Below are 26,875 nucleotides of genomic sequence, written 5' to 3'. Positions count from 1 at the left end.
GTGTCGAGTGTATAAAGTTATTAGAAAACGGTCGTAGTGCAAGAAGTGTTGCCAAGGGATTTAACTGTGGAAGGACTCAAATCAATATACATTTAGATACATACTCTATCTCTGAATAAAGCTAAAGTGGCGGAAATGTCAAACCTGGATTAAGTGGTCACCTGTCTTAAGCAGCCACTTTGATCATTTCCCAAGGGTGGCCACTTAATACAGGTTTGACTGTAATTGATCTCATTAGCTGGCAATAAGAGAAGTCTACATATTAGATCTCAAGATCATACATGCATGATTATTGCATAATTTTAATATTGAAGGGGTGTTAAATACTGCTTTCTAATCATAAAGTCAGTGTTTTGTAGAGTTTATATGATTCAAACTTTCTACAGGTGTGTCTGTGAATTTCATCATAAGCTATACTTTTTACAGAGCCCGTGCCGGTGCGTTCAGTAGACAACCCGTTTGCTGTGCAGCGTCCCCACGCCACCACGAACATGCTGGTGCGACAGGGCTCATTTCGGGGCTTCAACAAGCTACAGGAGACCACATCACCCTTCAAGAGGACTGTCTCACTTCGCCTGAGTGACCTGCCTTCCACACTGCAGAGACAGAATGCATTTGAGCTTTCACCACCTCCAAAATCTGCAGGTTAGCTTTTCAATATGTTTTTACCTGACCAAGTCCCAATAACTATTGACATATACTTGTTACAGATTTACACATTCCATACATAAAGAATATTTTGATGTTGTCTGCTTTTTGAAGATGGACTTTGTGTGGATGATGGAGTTGGTATGCTAACACTAATTTGGCCTTAACTTTAAAGGTATTCAAATTAAATTTAATTTGCATGTTGCCAGAGACGCTCCATTGCAGCTTTAATGATTGTCGAGTTATGCCTTTTTTTGACTGAATAAAAAATATCAGGGAAGTGGTTGCATTTTTTGGGGTGCTCTTGACTTTTAAGCTCATCTTAACGAAAAAAAAGTGCAGTGCACAAGAGTTTTAATCCTACCTTCCATATTCACTGATTATCTCCCCTATACCATATTTACAAGGTGTTAATATAATTATATTACATGTCTATTCACTCCTCATTACTCTTTACTCTGGCAAAAATATCACTTATCCCCCTTTGATTAATAGAGTCTTATTTGTTTCATGTTGGAAGCTGTTTCATCATTTCCTTACTAAATTATACATTATTGGTAACAAAGAAGAACAGTCACAAAAAACATAGTGTAAGTCCAACAATGTCCCTATATTCCAGGTTTGAATAACAATGGTGTGATTCATGAGGTGCCTTCGCCGGAGAATGAGGACTCGATATCGCAGATGTGCCAGCAGTTGACCCAGGGTCTCTCAGCGCTCACAGATGACCCTTTCGCCACCGCTCCAGGTGCCCAGGGAGCCACACATAGCCTCGTCAAACAACACTCCATGCCAGCAACATTCCATATGACAACACAAGGTCTCATTACAGCTTGTGGTTAAATGAATAAACATCACATCTTCCACCCATAGAAATTGTTGAATTTTATCAGATTAATAATTAGTTAATACTTGAGCTCAGTTGAGAATTAAACCTGATGTGAACTCCTACTATAAAAATATGAATATGTGAATTGAATTGCAATTCACTATTAAGTGTAATTAGATATGGTAAGCAACATTTTATTTTATATTTCAGTTGTACAGCACCCACCTGTCCCAGTAAACCAGACCAACCCGTGGGCTCACATGAGCCCAGCCCACTGCAGCAGTCCTTCCTCACAACTGGAAGCTGCCCCTGGGCATGCCTCACCGTCACCGTCAACCAACCCATTTGTGGCGTCACAGGCAACCACAGCAAGTGCCCCCATGGCTGGCACCTCCCCAGCGGTCAACATGGGGCACAAACCCTTCCTTCAACAACAGGGCAGAAGTCATTCCATTGATACTAGCAACTTGTTTGACTGGCAAAACCAGCAGAATCAGAACAAAAATAAGAAAACTCTTTTAGAAATGGCACACCACCAAAGTTTTCAACTAAATGGTGGTACTGACTCGAACTGGGCAGCTAGCTTTACCCCTCCACCAGCCCCAACAGTGGCTAATAACACAAACACCACTGCCACAGTCAATAGTTCATCTGAAAATAACACAGAAGACAATTTCGATCCTTTTGATGTGGCATGGGCAGCAAAGAATGTTGGGAAACCAGAAGCTGCCCCTAGGGCTAACAGTGCTGGAAACCCATTTGCAACGAAAACTGTTACCACATACAAGATGGAATTGTGATTCCTTTGTATTTTCCCATTGTCTGATATTGTGTATGTTAAACAAATATTGGTTTAAGTATTTTAATACATTTAAACTAGTGTGTAGGTTACAATGAATGGTTTATGATCTGTGTAAATGGTGCATAGCTTAATATGATCAATTAGAGGAACTCAGAAACCATTTAAAATTATTTTAATATTAATTCAGAAAGTATGAAGTTACACAACATAAACTGACTGTGAATTTAAAGATATTTATCCCACAGGTGTCAAGGCAACACGTGTCTTGGTAAGAGATTGTGTGTTTTCTCCAAATTGTTACCATGTTGCATTTCTAAGTAGATTCATAACTGAACGTTCATCATCAAACTTATTCACCCCAGTATATTGATAAAAATGCCTCATCTCATACATATGAAAACAAATTATAGAGTTGTGAAATATGTACCACAGTGTACCAGAATGTGCTAAAATCCTGTAAACTATTGCCCTGTCATTCACCTGTGTTTGTCATAGAGCATGTTTTTGGTGTGCTCTAGGCGTTGACCATATCATCCAGCAATGACCTTGTTACGTGCTCCTCATCCGTGTTGTACATGCTAACTATCGATCACTTGTTTTTGCTAATTACTAGTTGCTTGGTGGATATGTGTTAAATAATGATATCTTATCCAAGCCTAGAAATACAGTATGTTGTATCTAAACTGAACCTAGAATTACAGTATGTTGTATCTAAACCAAGCCTAGAAATACAGTATGTTGTATCTGAAATGAACCTAGACATACAGTATGTTGTATCTAAACTGAACCTAGAAATACAGTATGTTGTATCTAAACTGAACCTAGAATTACAGTATTTGGTATCTAAACTGAACCTAGAATTACAGTATGTGGTATATGAACTGAACCTAGAAATACAGTATGTGGTATAATCAGCAAAAATGAGTCATGTGGAGCCAGCTACCTTATCGAAACATTAACTTGAGTTTTCCCTGTTACCAAATAAAAAAAAATGATCAAAATGCAAAGAATTGAAATAGTGACCACTATCAAAACTGATTCTTATAACGCTCAATACATAACAAATGATGGAAATGCCACTTTACTTCTTCATGACTTATTTTTACTGACAATGTTGTGCATATACCTATATATGTATATTATGTATTCCTCATTAAGTTATTTTCAACACATAAAATATTATAGAAACACAACACCATGGCTGTTAACAACCATTTGAACAATTTTGTATTCCATGTAGTTTTAGTGAGAGCTTGCAGGTCAAGTAAGTGTATCAAATGTTGTGAACTGTTCTTTGATTCGAATACAAGTGTAGTTGAAATATGATCATTGTTCAAATTACACTCAAACTACCTAAGTAGGTGTTTATAGCTCACATGAGCACAAAGTGCTCTCAGTGTGAGCTATTGTGATGGGTGATTGTCTGTCCTGCATCTGAATCCTCTGGCCCTTTTTTAAAATAATGGTACAGAAATGTTCCTTAGACTTCCAAATTCCTTCTATGTTGATTCATAAAAAAATGGCGGCGAGAGGGCGGGGTATCTTTTCACTATATGGAAAATAATTTTACACAGGTATTTTCTTTTGGTGACCCTCTATCAATTTTTTTCTTCCCATGTCAAATAAAGTAACAACATTTCCACTTTATGTCTATATGTAAAACTCTCTTCAGAAACCATTGGCTTGATATTACAGGAATGTTCCTTAATCAAACCTTTTATCAAATTGGTATTTTTTATGACTTTTTTTATTGTAATTATAACTTTTTTATAATTATTTTATTGCTTTGCAATGATTGAAGATATCAACTTTAATCTTCAAGAACTTTTTTACAGTAACAATGTGCTGTAACAGTTATGGCCTTTCCTAACTTTTTAAACAAGTACATCCATTTTATGTTTATATATGCATGTTTAAGAAAAAGGAGGGATTTATTATAGTTTTACCAGTGGCATACAAGCTGGCCACATTCAGTATTTTTTTCCAATTCATAACTATGGAACCCTTTGTCCAATCAGCTGAGTGATATAGGGACATCTTTGCCCTCTTGTTTATAATTTTAATGTCAGGATATTATACTATTTTCCTGTAACTATGTACCAATATATTATATTGTATCAACTCTTTTTCTTCTTAAAACAATCACTGAGGCTCTCATGTGTTCAAAGTTTTATCGCCTACTGGCACCTAGCACAGGTTTTATATTGTCTTTAAAGTTCAAGTACTCTTCTTTTACCATGTTTTTACACCATTTGTCCATTTTAAGATAATCTAGTGTTGTGATAAGGATTTAATAGATATTTGTGATACTTTTATTTCATTTACGTATTATCAGGTGTAGCAGGTATGGCTGTACATATCAGTTGTGTACAAAGTGTAGATACCATCCACTGTAGCAGAGCCGTTAATCCCAGCACCCTTGGTTTTCTCACTTTCTCCCATTTATAAACTTTGAACCATAGACGACAATATCGGTCAGGAATGATAAAACATGATTTTTTTGTAATTATATGCATAAATAAATATGTAACATATTATGTATTTAATTATATTTAAAATTCACCCTCCCTGACTTATACTGCCACCTATGGTTAAATGTGGTTGTTCCTTCAAAAAATATTGAAACTAAAACAAATATTAATTTAATGTTTCTGTCACAAATTATGGCTTTAATGAATATTGTTATTAAATAAGTCTTTATGTTCTATTAAATATGAACAAGATTTTCATGAATTTTTAATGTTGGAAATTCAAATGCTTGCTTTACAGGTTTTAGTAATCAAGATTGCTGTATTATAAACGTGATTCTGTATACTCAATATTTTCATTTTGTGCCTATTACCTTTGCTTATTATATTTTTTTGCAATTAAAAGCCCGCGTTGGCTGTTACGATAATTATTGTTATAAATATTAACTTGGGAAAACAAGTTTCCTTCTGTGTTTTTTTGAACTGCAATGCATTAAATCTTTAAATTATTTGAGCTTCAATTACCCTAGACAGGACATGCATATTGATGTTTACAAGCCATTAAGGGTCACGCTTAAATAAATGAAAAGAAAGAGAATGTTAATGTGTTTACTTTTGCTGATTTCTGATATTTAAAATTGATCCTTTGACAATACACATGTCACTGTAATTAGAAAATAATTGCATTTGTTTTAGTTTCCATGTTGCCTTTAAACCAAGGGTTTTTACTTTGCTTCCTGGTATAATTTGTTTTATATTTAATCTACATAGCTATTATTATATTAATACTGATGTTAACAAGTGAAATTAAAATGCTAAAGCCGTAGTTGTATTTGTTCATTCCTGCCCACCAATGGCCACCATTACAAGTAGTGCGCAGCTTCACTTATGGAGGATATCACTTACTTCAGCCCCATAGCTGCAATGTCATTGTCATTAATCAATCATTCAATGGTTGTAATTCTTCCTTTGTTTATGTAGTAACTACAAGATGAATGTTAATTGATTTGATCATTTGTCAATAGTTTATAGGACATGGCGTAATCTAAAGAAAATTAAGTACTATTAAACAAATCTTGTTCTAGATCAAATATCTTCGGAACAATGTTGCGACTTGTATGCATTGCTTAATGAAACGTGTTTTATAGAACAAAACAAGATAGAAAACAAAATAGCCAAAACACAGAAATGTTGGCATAATTTATTTCGGTCTTGCATGATGTCTCCTCTGTAATGTTACAGAAAGATATCATCTTGTATAACAACCAAGTGCCTTAACATAAGTCAAACCTGTCGAGGTAGGATGCCCGGTTATAGCTTTAAAAGTGGATCATAATTATATGGGAAGGTCATATTTGGTTATACGTTTTGTAATCGTAAACAAGGCCGTTCTCTGTAGCGAAATACATAAAATTGCAAGATTAAAATCGCTATAAAATATGGGCGTCTGTTTTGTGCATAGTTAATATGTTTAAAGTCGCGATTTTATCCAATTGCACAGTTTAATGCACGGGGTATGCTTGTGCGCTTAGCTAGAGGCATTCATATCGATCATTGCTCTACCCGAAACTGCATTTATCCAACACATAAGTACTTCTGCACCGAACTCGGGTAGCACCTTAAGTGTATTGTGTTATTTAATTTTATTTATAGAAAGATTGTATAGCAATTGATTTCCGGTCACCAGTTGGCATTCTATTGTTATTTGTTCTGATTGTAAAACAGAACTGTTATTTAACTATCGCGTTAAACACAAACTAGCGGACACTGTTTGCGGTAAAAGCGAGTTGTGACATTAATCTCTATATCTTGTCGATTACCAACTAGACTGCTTGTCAAACATTAATATCCTGAAGTATTGTTCGAGCAGGAAGACAATATTAAAGAACGTTATGGTAGATCGATATACATGTACATGCGCACAGTGAATGGAAATATCCACGTGGTGAAATTCTTGTTGTAAAGGTAAGACACTAATATTTTCTGAATATTCTTTCCCTGTCAACATAATATGTATTACACTGTCATTCTTGTTTCTATTGACTCATCATGTATACTCTATAGGGCGCGATAAAGAAGGTATCAATACGATGATTATAGGTATTCAATAATATGACATATACGATTTTGATGCTAGATAAACCGGGTAGTATTAGAAAAGCGCCATTTCACTGTTGAATATACCCAATGGCAAATGTATACTGGTGTGTTATTGAGCATTTTATATATTGACCAAGGTTAGGTAGAACGAAAACCAGTCTAAGGCGAACTAGTATGGACGAAGGGAAAAACAAACACGTTGATTGAATGAAAAAAGGGCATTTATTCGTTTATGAACTACTTTCCGAAGGTCGATACCCGAGGTACATATCTGTTGAAGCGCATAGTGCAAACGTACTAAATTTGTACTTTGGTGTTGTACTAGATTTAGCATAGTTACCTAAAACTGTATCAGCGTCACTAGCCAGTATTATATTGCCAAAGTTTCCCCGGCATATCATTGTTACCAAATTACCATTTATTTCAACAACGCATTAAGGTACTTTCGTACTTGTAGCATATACAAATAGAATCCATACAACAGATAAAACCATTTTCACTGAAATAAATATTTAGAATGCGAATATTTCAATTGAACAAGTGCCAAAAGAAACATATTATGAAAAGACAAAAATTATAACACAACGTTCAATATAGGGTGCCAAAATTTCAGAAATATTAATTTTGTCTATACAGAATATCTATCAAGTTTAAACGTTCCTTTAGTAAGTGCACACACACTTATTATTCAATGCCCCAATAAGTATTTGGGAGTGACAGAGTCTATTAATATGTTTTTGTTCAACGTATCTACTATAAAGACTTTGATACAATTTCAATACCTAACACAGATTATTGGAAGTACTTTAAAGTTCTTAAAACACCCGTGGCATTGCTTCTATAAAGATAGTCAACATACTTCAATAGTGTACATGTGGATATGTTGTGACTTTAAATAAAGCTTTGTTATTTAATTAATTTATTTGTTATTTATTGTTGATTCTTTTAAGGCTATGCATTTTAAATTAAATGTTTATTTGTCAGAATAGAGATGTTTTCAATGGCTTCGCATTTATTGACAAAACATATTCAATGTGAAGGTAAAGTGAATGACTGCTGATACATGTCATCAATTCATTGTAGTGGTAACTAGTAAGTTGCATTAAGATTTGGACATCACTGATAGCATTTTTTGATCCACTGAAATGCAGTTTTTAGCATTAAGTATGATGTGTACATAAGTAAATCATGGAAATTAAAGGAACCAATATTTGATTATTAATATTTTTTTCTGTTTATATTTTGCGGCATTTGCTCGTATACTGCATATAATAATAATGATAAAAAGCTTCTAAGTTTGTTTCAAGTATTTTACACTTAGTAGTTTTCGACAACATTTTGTTACTTTTATCGCCGTACTTTTGATTAAAATTGTACATTATGAATTGAAACCTGTTTCGTAATTTTCAGCGATTCTTTAACTAAACTTATTGTTACATTTTGATATACTTCATGCTCTTCGATGAAACATGGAGTTTTATCAGTGCAATGACAGAGCGAAAATATCAAGTTTATATTTTCATTGCAAACTAAGGAGTAAAAATATTAACTTTGGAACTACTTTTTAAATTCATGGTAGTAACTTCCCCTTGATGAAAACAAAACACATCACATCACGTTTGAACCAGAAAATGTTGCCAAAAAATAATTTGATATTATAAAAGTTGCTTATGGTTTAAATAAAGATATTTTTTTAAATAAGCAAGTTACCGTATACTAGAGAAAAAAACACGATAATCCTGTTTTTCAAAAATGTTCTTGAATTTTGAAGCTGAATGCTCGAACATTGCTTTCGTACAAAACAAATCACAGAAAAACAAAGAAACAGAAAAATAATTGATGAAGATCGTATTTATTTCACTCGTAATAAAAGAAAAACACACACTATATTTTCACTCCTTAAAATATGTTTTTATGACACACGTGAAATAAAATACGATCTTACACTGAAATCAATCAATAGTGTATATATATATAAGGGGTTTACTAGTATATATATCTTCTTAAAATATACAACTGTTTTTAACATGTTGATTATAGCCAAACAAAGACAGTTAGGAGCGGACCCAGGACATGACATAGGTGAAAGAAAATGTTAACAGTTTATGTCCGAAATGGTGCATTTTTTGAGTTTATTCTCCTGTATTGAAATAAAAAGTAAACTTGGACGATTCAATTCATGGAGCGACCCCCTGGATCCGCTAGTGGAAGTGGAAGTGTTGTTAGCTCTATTGTTCATCTATGTTGGCCACCTGCAACATATTTTGATACATAGTAATTTAAATTCCTATGGCATTGAGTCTGAGCTTTGAGCTTAATGTATGAAAATGACATTACAGCCATTTTCTTGTTTTGAGCTTCTACCGTTTAGAAGGATTATATAGCCCTACAAAATAATATGCATGGCCGGGCCGCACCAGGGAATTTATTTTTTATCTGTATTTTATGGACACCTGAAATTGTCTGAGTTCGAAGTTGGTTTAACCACAGTCCAGGAACCATAAGCGTTATCGCCGTTATACAATACAATTATGTTTTGGACTGCATATATTGTGTTATTGCCTCAAATTTTTGTTAATGAAAGGTAAACACAAAATAAAATCATATACGGGACTTGATTTGTGCTTTAAAAGCTATTTTTCCACCTGTGCCAAATAACAGTGAAAAGTAAAACCCCGTGGAACAAAACTTGGTGGAAAATCCGGGTGTTATCTGCGTACTCAGATATCAACTCAGCCAAGTGAACATATATCTTCAAAATCTATATAAAGACACTACTTGAGGATATATCAAAATTTATAGAAGGGTTCTAATCGTCAGTATCTTAGTTTTAAATTTTAACTCTACTAAGAAAAGATTAAACTTGTACGTTATATCATCTGGTAGAATCTTATATAACAAACAAGTGCCTTTGCATAAGTCAATCCTATCGAAGAAATATATGCTTTGTAAGTGGATGATAATTATAAGCAAACTTAATCCGGATGCAGTAAAAAATCAAATCATCGAATATATATCATATTATAAAATCATGGGCGTCTGCCTTGTGCCTGGGACAATTTAATCATACTCCCAGCTAGTGTGTGTACTTTTATAGTCGTATTCAGTGCACATTTTAATGCATTTAATACACTTTGTACGCATAATCAGAGGTATTCAAACAGAAAGGTTAACATCGAGTTCATTGATCCAACATTTAGTACTCGTGCACCGAACGCGGGTAGATTGTGTTATTAAAGATTATGTCGAAAGGTTGTATAACAATTGATTTCCGGCTACCTGCCGGCATTCTATTATCTATTGTATTTTTTGTGTCTACGATTTCGTAGCTGCTGTGTATAACTCCCATGTAAGGCAAAATCTAGCAGACACTAGTGACGTTTAAGGTGAATTGTTAAATGTTATTTTCTATATCTAGTTGATTACAAACTTGTCAAACATTTAATACCCTGAAATATTATTTGATCAGGAAGACAGCATTAAAGGAGTGGTGTTGTAGATCGATATACATGTACAACACATGCCGAGTACGGTGAACGGAAATAAGGCAGTGGTGGAATTCTTTTTGTAGAGGTAAGACACCCATATTTTATGAATAGTCTTTCATGTCGACAACACATAGTAATGGAAGATAATCTGTTGAAGCGCATCTAAATGGTAAAAAAATGTGAATTGATTGGTGAAATGTACTTTATAATTAGTGTAACATGTTACTGAATAGGTTTTGTGCTAGATTATAGTATTTTACCATATCTGGACCAGTGCCACTAGCAAGCATTATACTGCTAAAGTTGGCCAGACACACATTATAGCAGACACTGTCCTCGTTCTGAAAATCTCGGATTTTTTTTTTAGAATTAAGAGATCCGTAGACAATCTTAAATTGGCAAAAATATGTAGCACTTATAAATACGAGTACCAAGATGTTTTGCATAATAAGATGCGTAGTACAGCTAAACATAACATTCAAGGCTTCGGTATCATATGTCTGAAATACGATATCATTGCAACTTATTTTGAGTCGTAATGTTCTTAAAGTCAATGTCCTTATTTAAGGTAAATCAGTCGTTTAGTCGATGTGTTTAACTTCAGTATGGACTTAAATATGGTCATCTAGAACGCTGGCTGGACTGGAAGAAAACACAACAGAATGAGCGACGTAAGTTTATGTTGTATATATACGAGATATATTGTTTGTTTACCTTTCGTTTATGTTCTTATTCTTCGTTTGGTATAATCGTCACCATAATGGCATACCCATATTAAAATATATTCTTATTTAAGTATATTTTATCATTTCGGACTCGTCCAATTTATTTTCGTTGTTTTGTTTTCGCGTGTATGTATGAATGTCGCTATGCGCGGCACAACCTTATTTGTACTGACAGATCTGTCAGGTGTTCTAATTTCAAACAGGACAAAATTTCAACACCTGTTACCATCATTTATTTGCAAACATTTAGTCAAAGTTTGGAAACATTTCCGGCATTTGTTCACTTGTCAGTGGTGGTCATTGGTGTTGTTCAATGTGGACCATAGCCGAGTAATCTAATAGTATGTAAGCTCGTAGTCTCATGTGCGTCTCTTTGGCAACCGATGGTGGTAGTGTGAACGACGACTGCATGTAATAAGCTGCCTTGCTAAAGCTAGTGTAGTGGATCAATATTCATAATGATAACAGATGAAATAGTATTGTCTGAATATTAACCAGGACTTGGTATTCATATGTTTCATACTGACATGGTATGACCCCTCGTTCTCTATATATACTAATTGCATACGAAATGCTATACAATATACATAAATGCACTTCGAACTGAAGTTGTTTGGGTATTACATAGTGCCACTCGGACAAGAACAATGTTATAATCACAATACTTATACTCCTCGTGGAATTTAAATAAGTACTGAGAACAGCCTTGCGGGTGTTCCCACTCTGCAAACTTACCGAATACTGCTTCCTACCCGAATCCTGAGTAGCAAATTAATATTATTCTACTTTGCAAATCTGCATTATCAAAAATGCAAGATTTTCTGCGTACCTCGTACCCTGAATCCTGAGTACTCATTAAAGAGCCCCCGAATACCGTTAACCAATAAGATAGGCATCAACCACATCCCTAAATAAGAAAAGACCTGTACCCATGTAATATTTATGGCATTTTTACCAACGTTTTAGAAAATCAGCACCGGGATGTCACCCAACCGGGTGCAACCCGATACGTCGACCGGAAGGACGCTGATCGAGATGGACTCGCCGGCGTCAACCGTAGACCTCGATCACATGCAGGCCCTGGAACGGCAGCGGCGCCGGCGGGAGAGGGAGCCGCTCCTCTACTGCAAACTGGTCACCAAGTATCCGGTTCGAGCCTTCCGTAAGTTATTTTACATATCGGGTCACTTTATTATTTTGGAAATGCTGATTTTGGAAATGATTTTGTGTAAAAAGTATTAATTAAAATGAATACCTTGCCTTGTTAAGTACACGAATACTATTTTTTATCTAGAAACAATAAAATAATGTACACACATACAAGTCTTTATATAATTCTTTCAGTAATGGCATTGGGCGGTCACATACTGATGGTAGTGATATCTGCCGGGCTTGTGGCCTCGGGCTACGATCTCCTTCCGGTGGATTTCGAGAACCTGCCACTGGAGATAAACGATCAGCCATGGCGGCCACGGGACCTCGCCTGGCACTACAGGGACGAGTTTGATGCCTACTACAGCCGAACGCCCTCCGCCAACTTCCGAGAGAATAACTATGCAAGAGCGGACATATTTCTCTTTTATGATGGAATGGGGAGCAATGTGTTTACGCAGGAACGGTTGCAGAAAATTGAATCTATTGAAAATGAACTGACAGCGGTTGCGAAATACCAAAGCACATATTGCCAGCTGGAGAGCGTTGTTTCCTGTGAAAAGCCTTTGTCAATAATTCGCTTCTTTGACGGATCTTATTCCAGTATAAATGCAGTGTTTAACGATTCAAATTATAACAATATCAATGCCGTTTTATACGAGGCGTCTACAAATAACCTCACAGCTGGCCTATTCCGATTTTTCCTCGGAAAGGACAACGAGATAACAGCGAGCAAGGCGTACTCGGGGATCACGCGGTCCATGGTTCAGCTAGGCTACCCGTTAAATGGATACGACACGGAGGAAGAGTACGAGGCCCACATCAGGGATTGGCAGGTGGTCGACATGAAGCCCATTCTTGTTCGAACCCGCACGGACTGCAAAGAGATGGACTTCTCATACCTCTCACAGATGCTCTGGCTCGAGGACGTGTTTAACCAGGCCATGAAGGATGTATTGTGTGCCGTAGGAAGCATCTGTTTCATCTTCATCCTTATCCTCGTACATACTCGCTCACTGTGGGTGAGTGGCTTCGCCATTCTCAGTATTGTGACCAGCTTTGTCGGCGCTAATCTTGTTTACCGGGTCGTTCTCGGTTTCAAGTATATTGGCTTTTTTCACATTTTGACCCTCTTTATCATTCTTGGTATTGGAGCAGACGACATTTTTGTATTTTATGACGTATGGAGAAACACCGCATATGAAAACTATCCCAGTCTTGCTCATAGGTTGTCAGACGCTTACAGAAAGTCAGTGTTTAGCATGCTCTTTACTTCAATAACGACAGCAGTAGCTTTCTTTGCAAGTGCCATATCCCCTTTATTAGCAACTCGTTCATTCGGTGTGTTTTCTGGTCTTGTCATAATTGTCAATTATACTTCTGTGATATTGTATTTTCCTACGGTTGTAAACCTGTACCATCAAAAATTTGAACAATTTAAATGGTCCTGTTTTATTTTTTGCGAGAAAAACTGTACATGTTGTTCAAAAAGTGAAAAGAAAGAAATTGAAGAGGGTGATGGCAACAAACCCAGTCATTTGACTGACACCGATGTTTCTGCGATAGGTAATGGTGATGTAAAGGGAAAAAGTGTTATTAATTTACAAAAAGAAAATGAAGTGTTTGTTACTCGGATAACAGTTGAAAAAACAAAAGTAACAGACAACGGATATACTAAGCCTGCGTTGAACGGGACAGATAACGGTTTTGCGATCGGACATGTAAATAAAGCATTTGAGGCGAACGGCGATGTCCCTTATGTCAATTCAGCATCATCAAAACATGACGCCCGCCCTGAACCCATGAAGCGAAAACAGAAATCGTTCATGGTGCGATTTTTCCGAAACCGATATTCGTGGTTCGTGACGCACCCAGTATTTCGTTGGGTGATTCTTGGTGTCCAGGTCGCCGTGTTAGCGTTCTTCATTTACCAAGCATCCAAACTCGAACCGGACAACGAAGGCGTATGTACCCTGCTTTATTTTTGGTCTTTTGATATTTCAGCTCGGCTGTTTTTCAAAGAAATCAGTGCACATATTGCTTCATAAATAACCTTAGTGTCACCGTAGATGGTCGTCGTACAAAAACTACGTTTGATCATAACTCAAAACCGTTAAATGTTTCTTATAGCAAGGTAATAGTTATTTCTGGAGATTATTCCATTGATTATCTGAGAAAACGGACGAGTGTTGCACTATTCTTTGGATTAAAACATTGCTGAAGTGAAATTGATTTTATAAAGCATTCTGAAATCAATATGGTATTCAAATGCATTCGAGTTGGGAAGTGGTGTATGTACGAAATAAGCAATGGTTTTATAGAATCTTTTGAACCGGTTTTGCTTCATCCTGTAATGTTCAGCTTTCTTTCGATCTTGCAGTTGAAGGTACTGAAGGATAGCCACGTGTACTCCATCGCAGATACCCACTCCGTCGAATCTTTCGTGCTGAGCGACTCCGACCGCACACTGATCATCTACATCGCCTGGGGCATGCTTCCCAATGACATGGAGGACTGCCACTTTTCCACGCCGGAGTGCGATGGAAAGCGCCGATGGGATCCAGATTTTAATCCAAGCACCCCTGCTGCACAAACTGCTATGAAGGTTTGAACCTTACTGTATGTATATGATAGAATGAATACCCAGGAACAAACATGACAAATATAGTTTTAAATCTGCTTCAGTTTTAGAAATATCACATATCTACGCCTGCTTCAATTCTGGTTGCAACATATGGGCAAGGTATTTTTTATAAAGTAAAGTTTCAACTAATGTCAACATCATATTATTAATTACTAGAACATAATTATGTTTTAATTGCCAATTTGCTCGAAATTCACCAGTTCACCAGATTTAGATCTAATAAACTTTCATGACACCCGTAGGCGCTTTGTGACAAGCTTCTCAGCCTCTCCTCGAGCGAGGCGGACAAGATGCGTATCAAGCGCGACTACACTACCGGGAATCTGCAAATCAACTGCTACATGGCCAACCTAGACACCTTCCTACAGGTACGCCACACATATTCAGGGCCGAATTCAGAACAATCTCTCTCACTCACACTTAATGAGTTCATCCTCTCTAATCACAAAACGGTTCAAATATGTTCGAGTGAAAGGTCCCCTCTCCGTATTCACAGGTGTGAGTGAGACTCAAGTGTTTTGCGTGATTGGGACATTTGTGAGTGCTCGACCAGGCCTCTTGAACCGTCTTCGAAGACTCGTTATGAACACAAATTGACTAAGTTTGAATATTAAATGTACATGACAAATATAAATGATGATATATATCAGGAATTAGTAACAAATCCGTATAAATCTATTTATAGCTAAGTGGTTACACAAATCTTATTACGTTAACCATAGTGATTAAACGATTATCGAATACAATCGATAAATCGTCGCTGACAATGCTATGTCTGCGACAATCGATAGTGGTTGTCCAAAATCGATGTCGCTAATGTAACTTCCGGTAACTATGTATTTTTTGTTATGCGGTAAAAGAAGAGTGTGGTGAATGTAAATACTTTTACTTAAAAACTGACAAACTCTCCCTAAATTACAAATTGTTTTTCATCTAATTGTTTATATATTTCATGAAACCTCAATAATCTATTGCAATGGTGTAGTGGGTCCGGTCTTACCTGAAAATACTGGGGATTTGAAACCTTTTTTTGCATCGTTTGTTATTTACAAATTTACTTTTTTGTGGAAGTTTTATGAAATTAGGATATTTTAATAAAATCTTCAATATTACCGGTTATTGGATGATAAGCTGGTTAACAAATAATTAATATGCTTTTATATGGATAAAGCGCTTAAGATAACTTACTTGATGCGGTGTGCATCATTTTGCAATTGATGTTCAATTATTAAGTACACGTATGCGTTTTGTTGTAATGTTTTTTCGTTACGTTATTAAATACATAAAAAGGTTAAGTATATATATGCTTACTGTTGCAAAAACCATGATTATAGCATCATACGTGCTGATTCCAGATTAAACCATTTAAGTGATCATGATTATACTATAAATAATGTATTCCTTAAAGATATTATAAGCTTTCGATTATTGTCCGATAGTAAATCGAAATACTTGGTCCGATTCGATTCGATTATCGATAGCAAATGGAGTCCGATTTTCAAACACTAGTTAACCAGTTATTATGTTACTTAAAAGTGGAATTCGCAAACCATAACAAGTTAACCTATTAGCGACTGATTCTGTTAACATTTATAGCTAAGTTGTAATACGAATCTTATTACGTTAACCAGTTAGTATGCTACTTATTAAGTGAAATTCGCAAACCATAACTGGTTAACCTGCTAGTGTTGTACAGCTAAAAAGTAAAAGGTGGCAGTTCTGGGCACTTTCAAGCCTGTTTTTAGTATTATGATATTTATCTTACCAAAAAGGTAACACGAATATTAACTAGATAGCTAGATCATTATCGCGAGAATTAAGTGGTTAACACGAAACAATTCGCGAACGCTATCAGGTTATCTTACGGCAGTAATATGCCACCATACAATGATGTTTCAGTCATAGATCACAGTTATGTTTTAGTCAAATAACGCTATGTTTCTGCTGTTTGGCACCGTTATGTTTTAGTCAAATAACGCTATGTTTCTGCTGTTTGGCACCGTTATGTTTTAGTCAAATAACACTATGTTTCTGCTGTTTGGCACCGTTATGTTTTAGTCAAATAACACTATGTTTCTGCTGTTTGGCACCGTTATGTTTTAGTCAAATAACACTATGTTTCTGCTGTTTGGCACCGTTATGTTTTAGTCAAATAACACTATGTTTCTGCTGTTTGGCACCGTTATGTTTTAGTCAAATAACACTATGTTTCCGTGTTTGGCACCGTTATGTTTTAGTCGAAAAACACCATTATATTTCAGCCATATAACCATAAGAACACCATTATGTTTAAGGCCATATGGAACCATTATGATTTAGACATGTAATATCGTTATGTTGCAGGCATATATTACCGTTATATTTCAGGCATAAAACACAGATATATTTCAGCTATATGTCACTGCTATGTTTCAGGCTGAACAGGGAACAAACTGGGACCTCACATACGACTACAACAAGACTGCCTATTTTATGAAAGCTCATACGAGTTTCTATGACTCGACCAAATTCAACTCATCGTACGCACACTATCTTGAGGTAATAATCAGTTACAGGTGATAAACGATAAAATTGGTATGTTTTTGCGGCGTTTAACAGTTGCAAGGCCGGTGCAGTCCATGTGAAATCTGTCCACGTTGGTATAAACCAAACCGATGCTACGGTTTAAATTCTGAACACCTGCAAGTGGTTGCAGTGACGAAGAAACTAATCATCTAATATTATCTTCAGATTCCCATCTCGTACTGGCTGAACAACAAAAATTACACGAACGAGTACGGGGAAGACTTCTACCTGTTTGACCATCTCATTGGCGAAGAGAAAGCCGAGTTCACACAGCCGATTCTCACGAACTCGAGTGAGTAACTTAAACCAAGCTCATTATCGAGCTTATTCACCAGTGTCTGTTCATTCATATACGTAGGCTGTTCTTTGACTCCCCTGTTACATACTGTATGATTATTTGCATCTTTGTTTGGGTTTGTTACGTTGCCATTTACAAAATGCACCACACGTATACGATAGAACCATATTTGTAAAAAAGGAGGGAGGAAAGCGTATATTCAATGTTTCAAATGACTTGAAATGATTATTACCTTTTACATACACATGCACCCACTTGTTTCAGCATTTAAGTACGGTAACAACATCCGGTACGTGGGTATTCAGGTGAACACGACGCTCCGGTACCAGACGCTAGGCTACAGCGAGGGTATTCCAGTTATGGACCTGTGGGAAGAGTTTGTCACAAGCGAGGTACAGATTCCCGTTCCCTGCAGTCGAACTAGTTAATGGAACATATTATCCCAATAATACTTTGTTTTCGATCAGCCAGACTAAAAAATAATAATATAAAAATAGGTTACAGCAACCATCACCGTCGACGTACGGAGCAACATGACATGTATTGAACTTCATGCCAAATGTCTATCCGTGTTTCAGATGGCCTCAATGCCGACTGAGATGAAGAACGGTTTCCAAGTGACCCGCTACATCTGGCATTGGTTAATTGTCTCACAGGTTAGACCCAATATATCCTTATTGGTATAACTTGATAATATAAACGAACTATAATGAAATTGAATCAGTTGAGTTCGTTTGCTTAGTTGTTTGTGAAATCTATAATCTCAGGTATATAAAACGACAAAATTAATACTGCTTGACGTAAAACTGTAATGACAAATTATCGCATCATATTACTGCAGCACATTCATGCGTAATTTCAAATGCATTCGACGGAAGTTTTGTATTTGTGCATTGAAAAAAATAATGCGATCCGCATTAACCTGATAGTATAACGTATAACAGATGCTGGCCCAGAATGCGATATATGGGATTGCGATCGGAGTTTCTCTAGCCTTCCCGATACTTGTGCTCGCCACCGGAAATGTCGTCACGGGCTTTCTGGCCACCCTGTCAATGTGCTGCAGCACCGTCTGCGTCATCGGTGTTATACCCCTCGGTGGATGGAAGCTCGGGGTATGTGTATAGCTTAAGCATTTCACAATTGAAGTTCATAATTCAAAAGGATCATTCCGTTTACGTAATTTAGCGCCATAATGTTGTTACACCTGCCATGTAATGTTATACCTGCCATGCAATGTTACACCTACCATGCAATGTTACACCTACCATGCAATGTTACACCTACCATGCAATGTAACACCTGCCATGCAATGTTACACCTACCATGCAATGTTACATCCAGCATGCAATGTTAAACCTGCCATGCGGTGTTACACCCACATGCAATGGTACACCTGCCATCAATGTAACACCCTCCTGCTATGCAATGTTACACATGTAATGCAATGTTACCCCCCTGTTACGCAATGTTACACCGGCCATGTAATGTTACACCTGTCATGCAATGTTACATCTGCCATACAATGATACTCCTGCCATGCAATCTCACTCCTGCCATACAGTCTTACACCTGTCATGCAGTGTTACACCCACCATGCAATGTTACACCTGTCTTGCAATGTTACATCTGCCATGCAATGTTACACCTGCCATCCAATGTTACCCTCCTGCTATGCAATGTTACACATTTCATGCAATGTTACACGTGCAATGCAATGTTACACCTGCCATGCAATGTTACACCAACCATGCAATGTTACACCCTTGCTATGCAATGTTACACGTGCAATGCCATGTTATACCTGCCATGCAATGTTACACCTGCCATGCAATGTTACACCTGCCATGCAATCTTACATCCACCATGCAATGTACTTGCAATGCAATGTTAGACCTGCCATGCAATGTTACACCCACCATGCAATGTTACACCTACCATGAAATGTTACACCTGCCATGCAATGTTACACCTGTCATGGAATGTTACACTTACCATGAAATGTAACACCTGTCATGGAATTTTACACCTGCCATTGAATGTTACACCTGTCCTGCAATGTTACACCTGCTATGCAATGTCAAACCTACCATGTAATGTTGTGCACATGTAGTTGTACTGACATTGAAATTTTAAATGACTTACGATTTGAATGCATATAGATTTTGTTTGTAAAGGTTTACCAAAGAAAAACACCTTCCCATGCAGACTAAAAAAATCTGAACGTTGTACTAAGTATTTCTAGGCAATATACTTATCATGGTTATGTTATGTTTGATTTTGACTGTTTTTAAAAATAATAAAATAAATTGTGCTTCGACTCTTTACCAGGTGTTGGTGTCGCTAAACATGTGCATGGTTGTTGGCCTCACCGTGGACTATGTCGTCCACCTGGCGGAAGGATACAGCCTTTCGCTTCACAAGGACCGGCGCATGCGTGTCAGGGACATGCTCGACGAAATGGCCGTTTCCGTTTTCTTCGGAGCGATAACTACACTCGGCGCTTCACTGTTTATGTTTCTAGCTCAGTTATCATTCTTTTTACAGTTCGGCATATTTATGTTTTCTACCATCGGGTTTTCATTGTTTTTCTCGATGGGGCTCTTTGTGACATTAATGGGACTAGTTGGGCCCGAAGGGGACACGGGGAACCTTCTGGCTCTGTTCAGGCGCGTACGGGCCTGGTGCCGCTCCAGGAAGGGCAGGAAGGAGGAGGACCAGAAGCAAGAGATCAGTGCCTCCCACTTCAGACCAAAAACAGGCAAGACAATCCGAGCAGATGTGCCGGATGTTTCATGACAGAGTGTTGAAGGTGTATGTCCGGAATTCAATGCCTTTTAGGTTTTCCTATGTTGCAGAAAGCTAAAGGTCGCTTTTTGTTAGTCATATATCTGAGATTTAATCAAGATTTGCACACATATTTATATAATCATGTTTGGTTTGTTCTCTTGACATTTGTTTTGGCTTTCAAGTGAGTGCGATATTTAAAAAAAATGTGATATAATAATTTCATTTTGTAATCCCCGGTCATATTTAGATTTTTTATTGAGATATAATTGTCCCTACCTTTAAAGCCAGCGAGAATTCTTTGGCACAGTCGTGAACATGTGTCTTTGGTGCTTTATCGGTGGAATATAACCGATAGCCCACTGAAACATATAATTATACGCAATGTTTTAAATGTCGATTTTTAGAGTTTTCGATTTCAAAGCAAAACGTCGGGCTATTGTGAAAGCTTTGAAGTCGTCGTGGTGGTGTTCGACACCATCGATGTGCAAGAACTCTAAGCCAGGCCATAACTCAAACACCATTGGTGATATTCAGATAAATTATGGTACACATGTTGTTAGAGACATGGACAGCAAGGCTCATAAATCATTTAATGATTGTACAGTTATGCCCTTGAAAAAGTAATGTCTAAACTTGGCCACAACTTAGCCGTTCGTTCAAGATATTCACATGTCACTTTGTAACAAAATACACTAAATAAGTAGCAAGGCGCATACATCTGGCATTTTTGTGTGTCCGTCATGCAAGTCTCTCACTCTACTATAAAACCCTTCAAGGTTACCAAATGAATTTTGTACATAATGATTATGTTAACAGTGACACTATTCTCAAATAAGGCCAATAACTCAAAGCTTTAATAATGTTCAAGTTTTCCCATTGAAAGGTTAAAAAAGTCATGCAACTAGCTTGGTAATAACTTCGATAGAAATAAAAGAATAAGAAAAAGAACAGGAGTCTTTATACAGATATTACCAGTGTGACTGAAGCATATGTAGCGAGGCCCAAATCCCTGTATATTCCCTTATTACCAGTTCTCGACTGAAGAAACAACAAGAACAGAACAACCGACGACCGTTGGCTTTCGATGGCTGCGCTATTGTTGTTTCTTACAGTGTCTTATACTTTACATTTCATTTTAACAATTCAAATATGTATCTATACGGACAAATTTATGATTTTTGTTATTATTTCTATCCAATATATGTTTTTTTAAGAATGTTACAATTTTAGAATCTCACCCCTGTATAACTTACATTTTTTAACCTACTGTGACTATGTACCGTTTCTTAAGCATTTTTAAATAGTTACGTCGTCCTTAGTTATGATATTTATTTTTTTGTCACCGACAAAGCATGGCTGACACATTCGGATTACTTTGTTCGCGTTGTCTTCGTCGGAGTCAAACTTTCGTTTCCGATTTATAACTATTGCATTTTGGTCCATAGTCTTTAGACTTGGTATGCACGTTTGCCGAGGTCAGTTAATGACTTCTTTTGACATGACCTTTACTGGACATATATGGGAATTTCTAACAGACGAGAAATCTCATTGTTTTTAAAATACATCTGACACAAATTATCAAAATCATATTGATTTTTTTTCTCTAAATATTTAAAAGTTTTGAGGTACCAGGGTAAAGAAATCGGAAAATTCACAATTAGAAGCAAGGTATTGGACCATTTCTCGGGGTAGGTCAAGTCCAGTAGGACTGCAAGGTTATCCGTTAGTGTTTGAGAGTGGGTACCCTACAAAGGTTGAGACTGACAAAGATAAATTGAGGAATCTGCAATATTGTTTTTAATTATAAATAACTGTATTCTATGTAAGTTGTTAAATAATTTTATTATTTTTATTTGTTTTTATTTGTCAATTATTATATATATTTTGAATAAAATGTCATCTGTATTTGTATTAAGTATTTACATCTCCAAACCATGTCCAATCGTGTCTTATATTATTTTTATCCATTTAACGCACAGATAATAACTGGCCGATGTAAATGATTGACAAAGGGTAATAAAACAAATGAATGAATAAATACATCTTGCCATTGGTAAAACACGTACGAAGAAGAAGAAGAAGATGATGAAGAAGAAGAAAAATAAGAAAAAGAAGGAGGAGAAGGAGAAGAAGAAGAATATCTAATATATATTTTGAAATAGGTCAATATCACCAAAGATTCAATCATTCCAATACATACAATGCAAGTCATATAATTCAATTATTATACATAGACCAGTGAGCCATTGAATAGGATCGGATATTCACCGGCAGAAAGTCCTATTGACCGAGGCGCAGAGGTATTGAAAACCACGTGATAAATTACGTCATATATGCTACGTCGGAAGGCAGTATTTTGCTTAAATTGAAGACTTAAAGTTTCCAGAAACGATACTCTCAAAGGATGGGCTCTGTAAGCGACGTACGCTGCGCTACGTTTCATTTAAAATGGTGAAGAAATATATATATTGGTTTTAAGACTTCATGTATGGAAAGTTTTTCATCATATGTGTCTATCCAGCCCATAAACATGTTAAAATTGCTGTCCTCGTAGTTTGGGTCTTTTTACTTTTTACTATCTCCCTCTGAGAGGAATGTCTCGTAATGAAAGTTATATAATTAATGCAATTATACTCTCTTCCTGACCACAAACACGAATCGTGTAGCATACTGGTCATGGGAAACACACCCCTGAAGTTTCATGGTCCTTCGTCAAACAGTTTTCATAACACTGTTGAGTGACGTTGACTTTTGACTTTCTGAACCTCCACACCAATAGCGGTCATCTGATTGCCTATGGTTGAAGTTTCATGTCCTATGTTACTGTACGGACAAGACTAATCTACCGATCAACAGGCAGACTGACCGACCGACCGATAGTTGCAAATCTATTATTTCAAGTTGGCCTCATTCATTGCATTTTATGGCTACCTAAACATTTCGAGTTCCTGTATTATTAATTGTCTTTTCTGTGTCCGTTTCGTTTATAATATATAAAAATAATTGGCGTTTACATTTTTTGGGGGATTATTTTTAAATGACTTTGGCAACATATAAGATATATCCATTGTAAAGTGTGGCCCTAAACTGATTTCGAGGAACATGTATACCCCCATTTTCTTCGAAAATAAATATGACATACGCAAATTTATATAAATGTAGAGAAAGTCACAGATATATAATTATTTCTTCCTCTTCATCCATAAGCTACTAGAATTGTCAAGAACATGAACATGTTAAGATGTGGAAAAGTGATTGAAAAATTTTAAGTTGCGTGTAAATGATATATTTTGTTTAAATATTTAGAGGTTAATACACGGCGTAGCCGGGCCGTTGAGTGATAATTGGCCCGAGTGACTCATAATGGCCCGAGACGTAGTCGAGGGCCATTATGAGCACGAGGGCCAATTATCACTCAACGGCCCGGCTACGCCGTGTATTAACCTCTTTAATACATATGTATGTTTTTCTTATTTGTAAGTCTACAGTTTGCTTTTTAAAGTTTACCTGTTATCCAATTGTGCTTATTTTGCTCTCGCTTGACAACGATGAGTTAACTCACTCTCAAATTAAATTTATTTTTATTTCGTTTTTGAGAGCGAGCCAAACATGCAAACAGCATTATGTTGTCACTTTTATGTTCCCATTCCAATTTCAATTGATCACTTTGAACAGTCCACAACGTCTATCCGAATTTTTCTGTACGAATCACTGACATCTTTCTGTTCATGGTCTGAATAACTGAATTCAATTCAATAAACATGAACACCTAGCAAATAGAACGACTGTTTGTACTTAGATAAACCAATACCTCGTATTAATGATGTCAACATGTATGAACAGTTGCTCTTTTTCAAGTAAATTCAATTTTGCCGCTCCCTTTGTTTTGCTTTTTGAATGTCAACACCGTTGTGTACACACCGGTCTTACTGACTATTTTTGAGACCGGTGTGTACACAACGCGTTAGTCACAGCTTTGAACTCGTCTCTAATATAGGTGTCAATTACAGATGTATTAATTATTTGTGCAAATTAACTTTTATACACCAATATGAAAGTCTACCAACTAATATGTATTTCTTATAATCTTTATTTAATGAGTCAACATGACTTCCTGCAAAGAGAATATCAGATCATATTCAATGGCTAACTAGTAAATATTGTATATATAGTAACACATTTGTACAGGGATTTCGCGATTATTTGCATGACTCAGCGATTATCAGTTTTGCGGCCCGGGCCGATTATCGATTATCATTTTGCGGCCCGTAGAACGTTCGCACGTGAATTCAATTTTCGCCTTAAAATGAATTTTGGCGACTGTGAAATAATGTCTTGACTAAATAATCAAAATTTATTGATCTGCTTGAACATATTTATTGTTAAAATCTTAAAGGGAGGCAAACGCGAACGCAGTTAAGGAAGAAATGCTAGTGTTTGATAACCAGTGTGGACGTCTATTTTTGAAACCGCTGTGTACACATTGGTGACTAACGAGGCTTGTGGGTGCATGCATGCGCCTCTCAGATGCTTTGTAGACGTTGAATGTTATAATTAAGCAAACCTTTTGACAGAGAGCGACATCTGTGCCGAGAATTGTAAGGCAGCATTCTCAACGAGGGCCGTTCAAACAATATGTAGACACTGTGCTTGATCTAGTTACATCTTGAATCAAACGAGGTAGAGCAAGGCGGACCAACCTTTATGTTCAAAGGAGTTCTAAAATTACCTACTGTGCAGCGATTTACTACCTATGTTTTCGTTTAATTTCAGAGTGAAATAATGACGTTATCTTGGCGTGGGGGGGCTAATTTTCGAATTCTAATTTTCTCATTTAAAGAAACACGAACGGCTTCATGAATGTAACTTTGCGATGTTTATGTTGTTTAAACATATATATAACTGTGCAGTCAAATAAATATGATAAAGCTTGACAAAAACTACAAAAGGAAACTATTGTTCCGTACAAATTTCGACGTCATCCATTTCTATCTCTCACATCATTAATAAAGGCTTGATTCTAAGGAAGTTCGATTCAGATTTGTCTGATTATTTTTCCATTAACCAAATATACATTAGTGCATTTAATCAAAACGTTTGCAGGCAATATATTTATGTATATATGTCAAATCACTAAAACATTTACAGACATTCCTATTTTATTATGTTTGCTTCGTAGTTGCAACTTATGTTGAATCACCAAAATACCAAAAAATCCACGCATTTATGTAGTTTATGTTCCTCGTCGTTCCTTTAAAACAATACATTAATATATAATATTCTTACCAATTATAGGTTTAGTAATGTTTTAAGAATGTTAGTATGTACTTACAAAATTAAATGGTTTAATGCGACACATGACTGCTAATGAACTGAAACAAATGTATTGGAACATTTGAAAAAAAATACTGTCTACTCGTTGGACAAATATTATGTTGACCACTAAAGATTGTAAGTAAATAAATGTATTGATTCGACGCAGTCGCATGACCAATGATTTTTGTAGGTCCATACTAATAATCTTTTTAGTTTTTAGTGATCTACTTTATATTGTATAAACTACCCACCTACAGGGTCATCCACTATCTATATCTACCGCGTCATCTGATTAAAATCATAACTGAAATAATTGTATATTTTATATTTGAGTATTGCCGACTCATTGGACAAAATAGAATGTTAGCCATTTTAAATACTATGAGAGGTAATTATTCAAAAAGCCTACGTGTTTTTTCAATGGCCCTCGTTATGATCTTCAAACCACTTACTTATCGCGGTGAATGACTTTTGCAGTTCCTTCCAGTCTGGTTTTTGATTGTGAACGTTTCTTGTCCTTTATTTATGTGACATATGGTTCTACGCACCAGAAAAGGGCTTTGTAAAAATGTAATGCCTATTTTACGCTTCTAAAAAAGTCATTAAGATTAATTAAATCACATTGGTGTATTCGTACACGGTCGATTTTCTCCTGCCACGCCAATTATTGTAAATAACGCGTACAAACCCAGTTTGTAATTTGATGCGATGGATGGAATGTGGATTATCCCCCTGATTTTGAGTTTTCTGGTTCCGGCGGCCTCCCAGACCTGCGAGCAGACAGACTGTGTCCTTAGTGCGTGGGGCACCTGGTCTGTTTGCACGGTCACGTGCGGAGAGGACGGTACGCGACGTCGGGAGCAGCTCGTGCTGCGGGAAGCGGCCTGTGGCGGAATGTGCCCGGATTCGCTCTTCGAGATGGAGGAGTGCAACAGACACTGCTGTCCGGTGGACTGCCAGTACACGCCTTGGTCCAAGTGGGGGATGTGCTACTGCACGTCAGACGGTTGGTGACCCCCTGTGTAAACGCGACCGAGTACAGTTGTTTTA

General features: G+C 36.6%; 3 protein-coding genes across 6 annotated transcripts in view; all 3 read left to right on the top strand.

The window, feature by feature from the left end:
* Window positions 1-5,573, top strand: part of LOC128207735 (protein numb-like) — a 28,358-nt gene extending 22,785 nt beyond the window's left edge. For all 3 annotated transcript variants that reach the window (XM_052910848.1, XM_052910845.1, XM_052910846.1), the window contains 3 exons: window positions 427-645; window positions 1,268-1,468; window positions 1,688-5,573. In XM_052910848.1, the coding sequence (XP_052766808.1) occupies window positions 427-645; window positions 1,268-1,468; window positions 1,688-2,277 (1,010 nt within the window). In that variant the 3' untranslated portion in view covers window positions 2,278-5,573. The remainder of the gene's footprint in view (window positions 1-426; window positions 646-1,267; window positions 1,469-1,687) is intronic.
* Window positions 5,574-6,363: 790 nt separating this feature from the next.
* On the top strand, window positions 6,364-22,414 carry LOC128209404 (protein dispatched homolog 3-like). Of its 2 annotated transcripts, none has more exons than XM_052913427.1 (13): window positions 6,364-6,712; window positions 10,317-10,420; window positions 10,940-11,006; window positions 12,027-12,222; window positions 12,405-14,176; window positions 14,593-14,817; window positions 15,099-15,224; window positions 17,272-17,394; window positions 17,587-17,713; window positions 17,984-18,111; window positions 18,298-18,375; window positions 18,664-18,834; window positions 20,051-22,414. In XM_052913427.1, exons 3-13 carry the CDS (start codon window positions 10,998-11,000, stop codon window positions 20,516-20,518), a joined length of 3,423 nt encoding a protein of 1,140 aa, XP_052769387.1. In that variant the 5' UTR covers window positions 6,364-6,712; window positions 10,317-10,420; window positions 10,940-10,997; the 3' UTR covers window positions 20,519-22,414. The 2 variants fall into 2 exon arrangements, with proteins under 2 accessions (XP_052769387.1, XP_052769386.1); XM_052913426.1 differs by having other exon boundaries at window positions 6,365-6,712; window positions 10,904-11,006.
* A 4,136-nt stretch (window positions 22,415-26,550) lies between these two features.
* LOC128208320 (protocadherin Fat 4-like) overlaps window positions 26,551-26,875 on the top strand; it is a 34,603-nt gene continuing 34,278 nt past the window's right edge. The window contains exon 1 of the mRNA XM_052911878.1: window positions 26,551-26,831. Coding sequence (XP_052767838.1) covers window positions 26,720-26,831 — 112 coding nt within the window. The 5' untranslated portion in view covers window positions 26,551-26,719. The remainder of the gene's footprint in view (window positions 26,832-26,875) is intronic.

The sequence above is a fragment of the Mya arenaria genome, chromosome 11, assembly GCF_026914265.1.
Source record: "Mya arenaria isolate MELC-2E11 chromosome 11, ASM2691426v1".
Lineage (NCBI taxonomy): Eukaryota > Metazoa > Mollusca > Bivalvia > Myida > Myidae > Mya > Mya arenaria.
This window is presented reverse-complemented; position numbering and strand designations above follow the sequence as displayed.

What these genes read in the sequence shown, in the direction of transcription:
- LOC128209404 (XM_052913427.1), top strand. An exon ending in CTGCACAAACTGCTATGAAG is followed by an intron (nt 14,818 to 15,098) that starts GTTTGAACCTTA and finishes TGACACCCGTAG; the next exon opens with GCGCTTTGTGACAAGCTTCT. An exon ending in ACCTAGACACCTTCCTACAG is followed by an intron (nt 15,225 to 17,271) that starts GTACGCCACACA and finishes GCTATGTTTCAG; the next exon opens with GCTGAACAGGGAACAAACTG.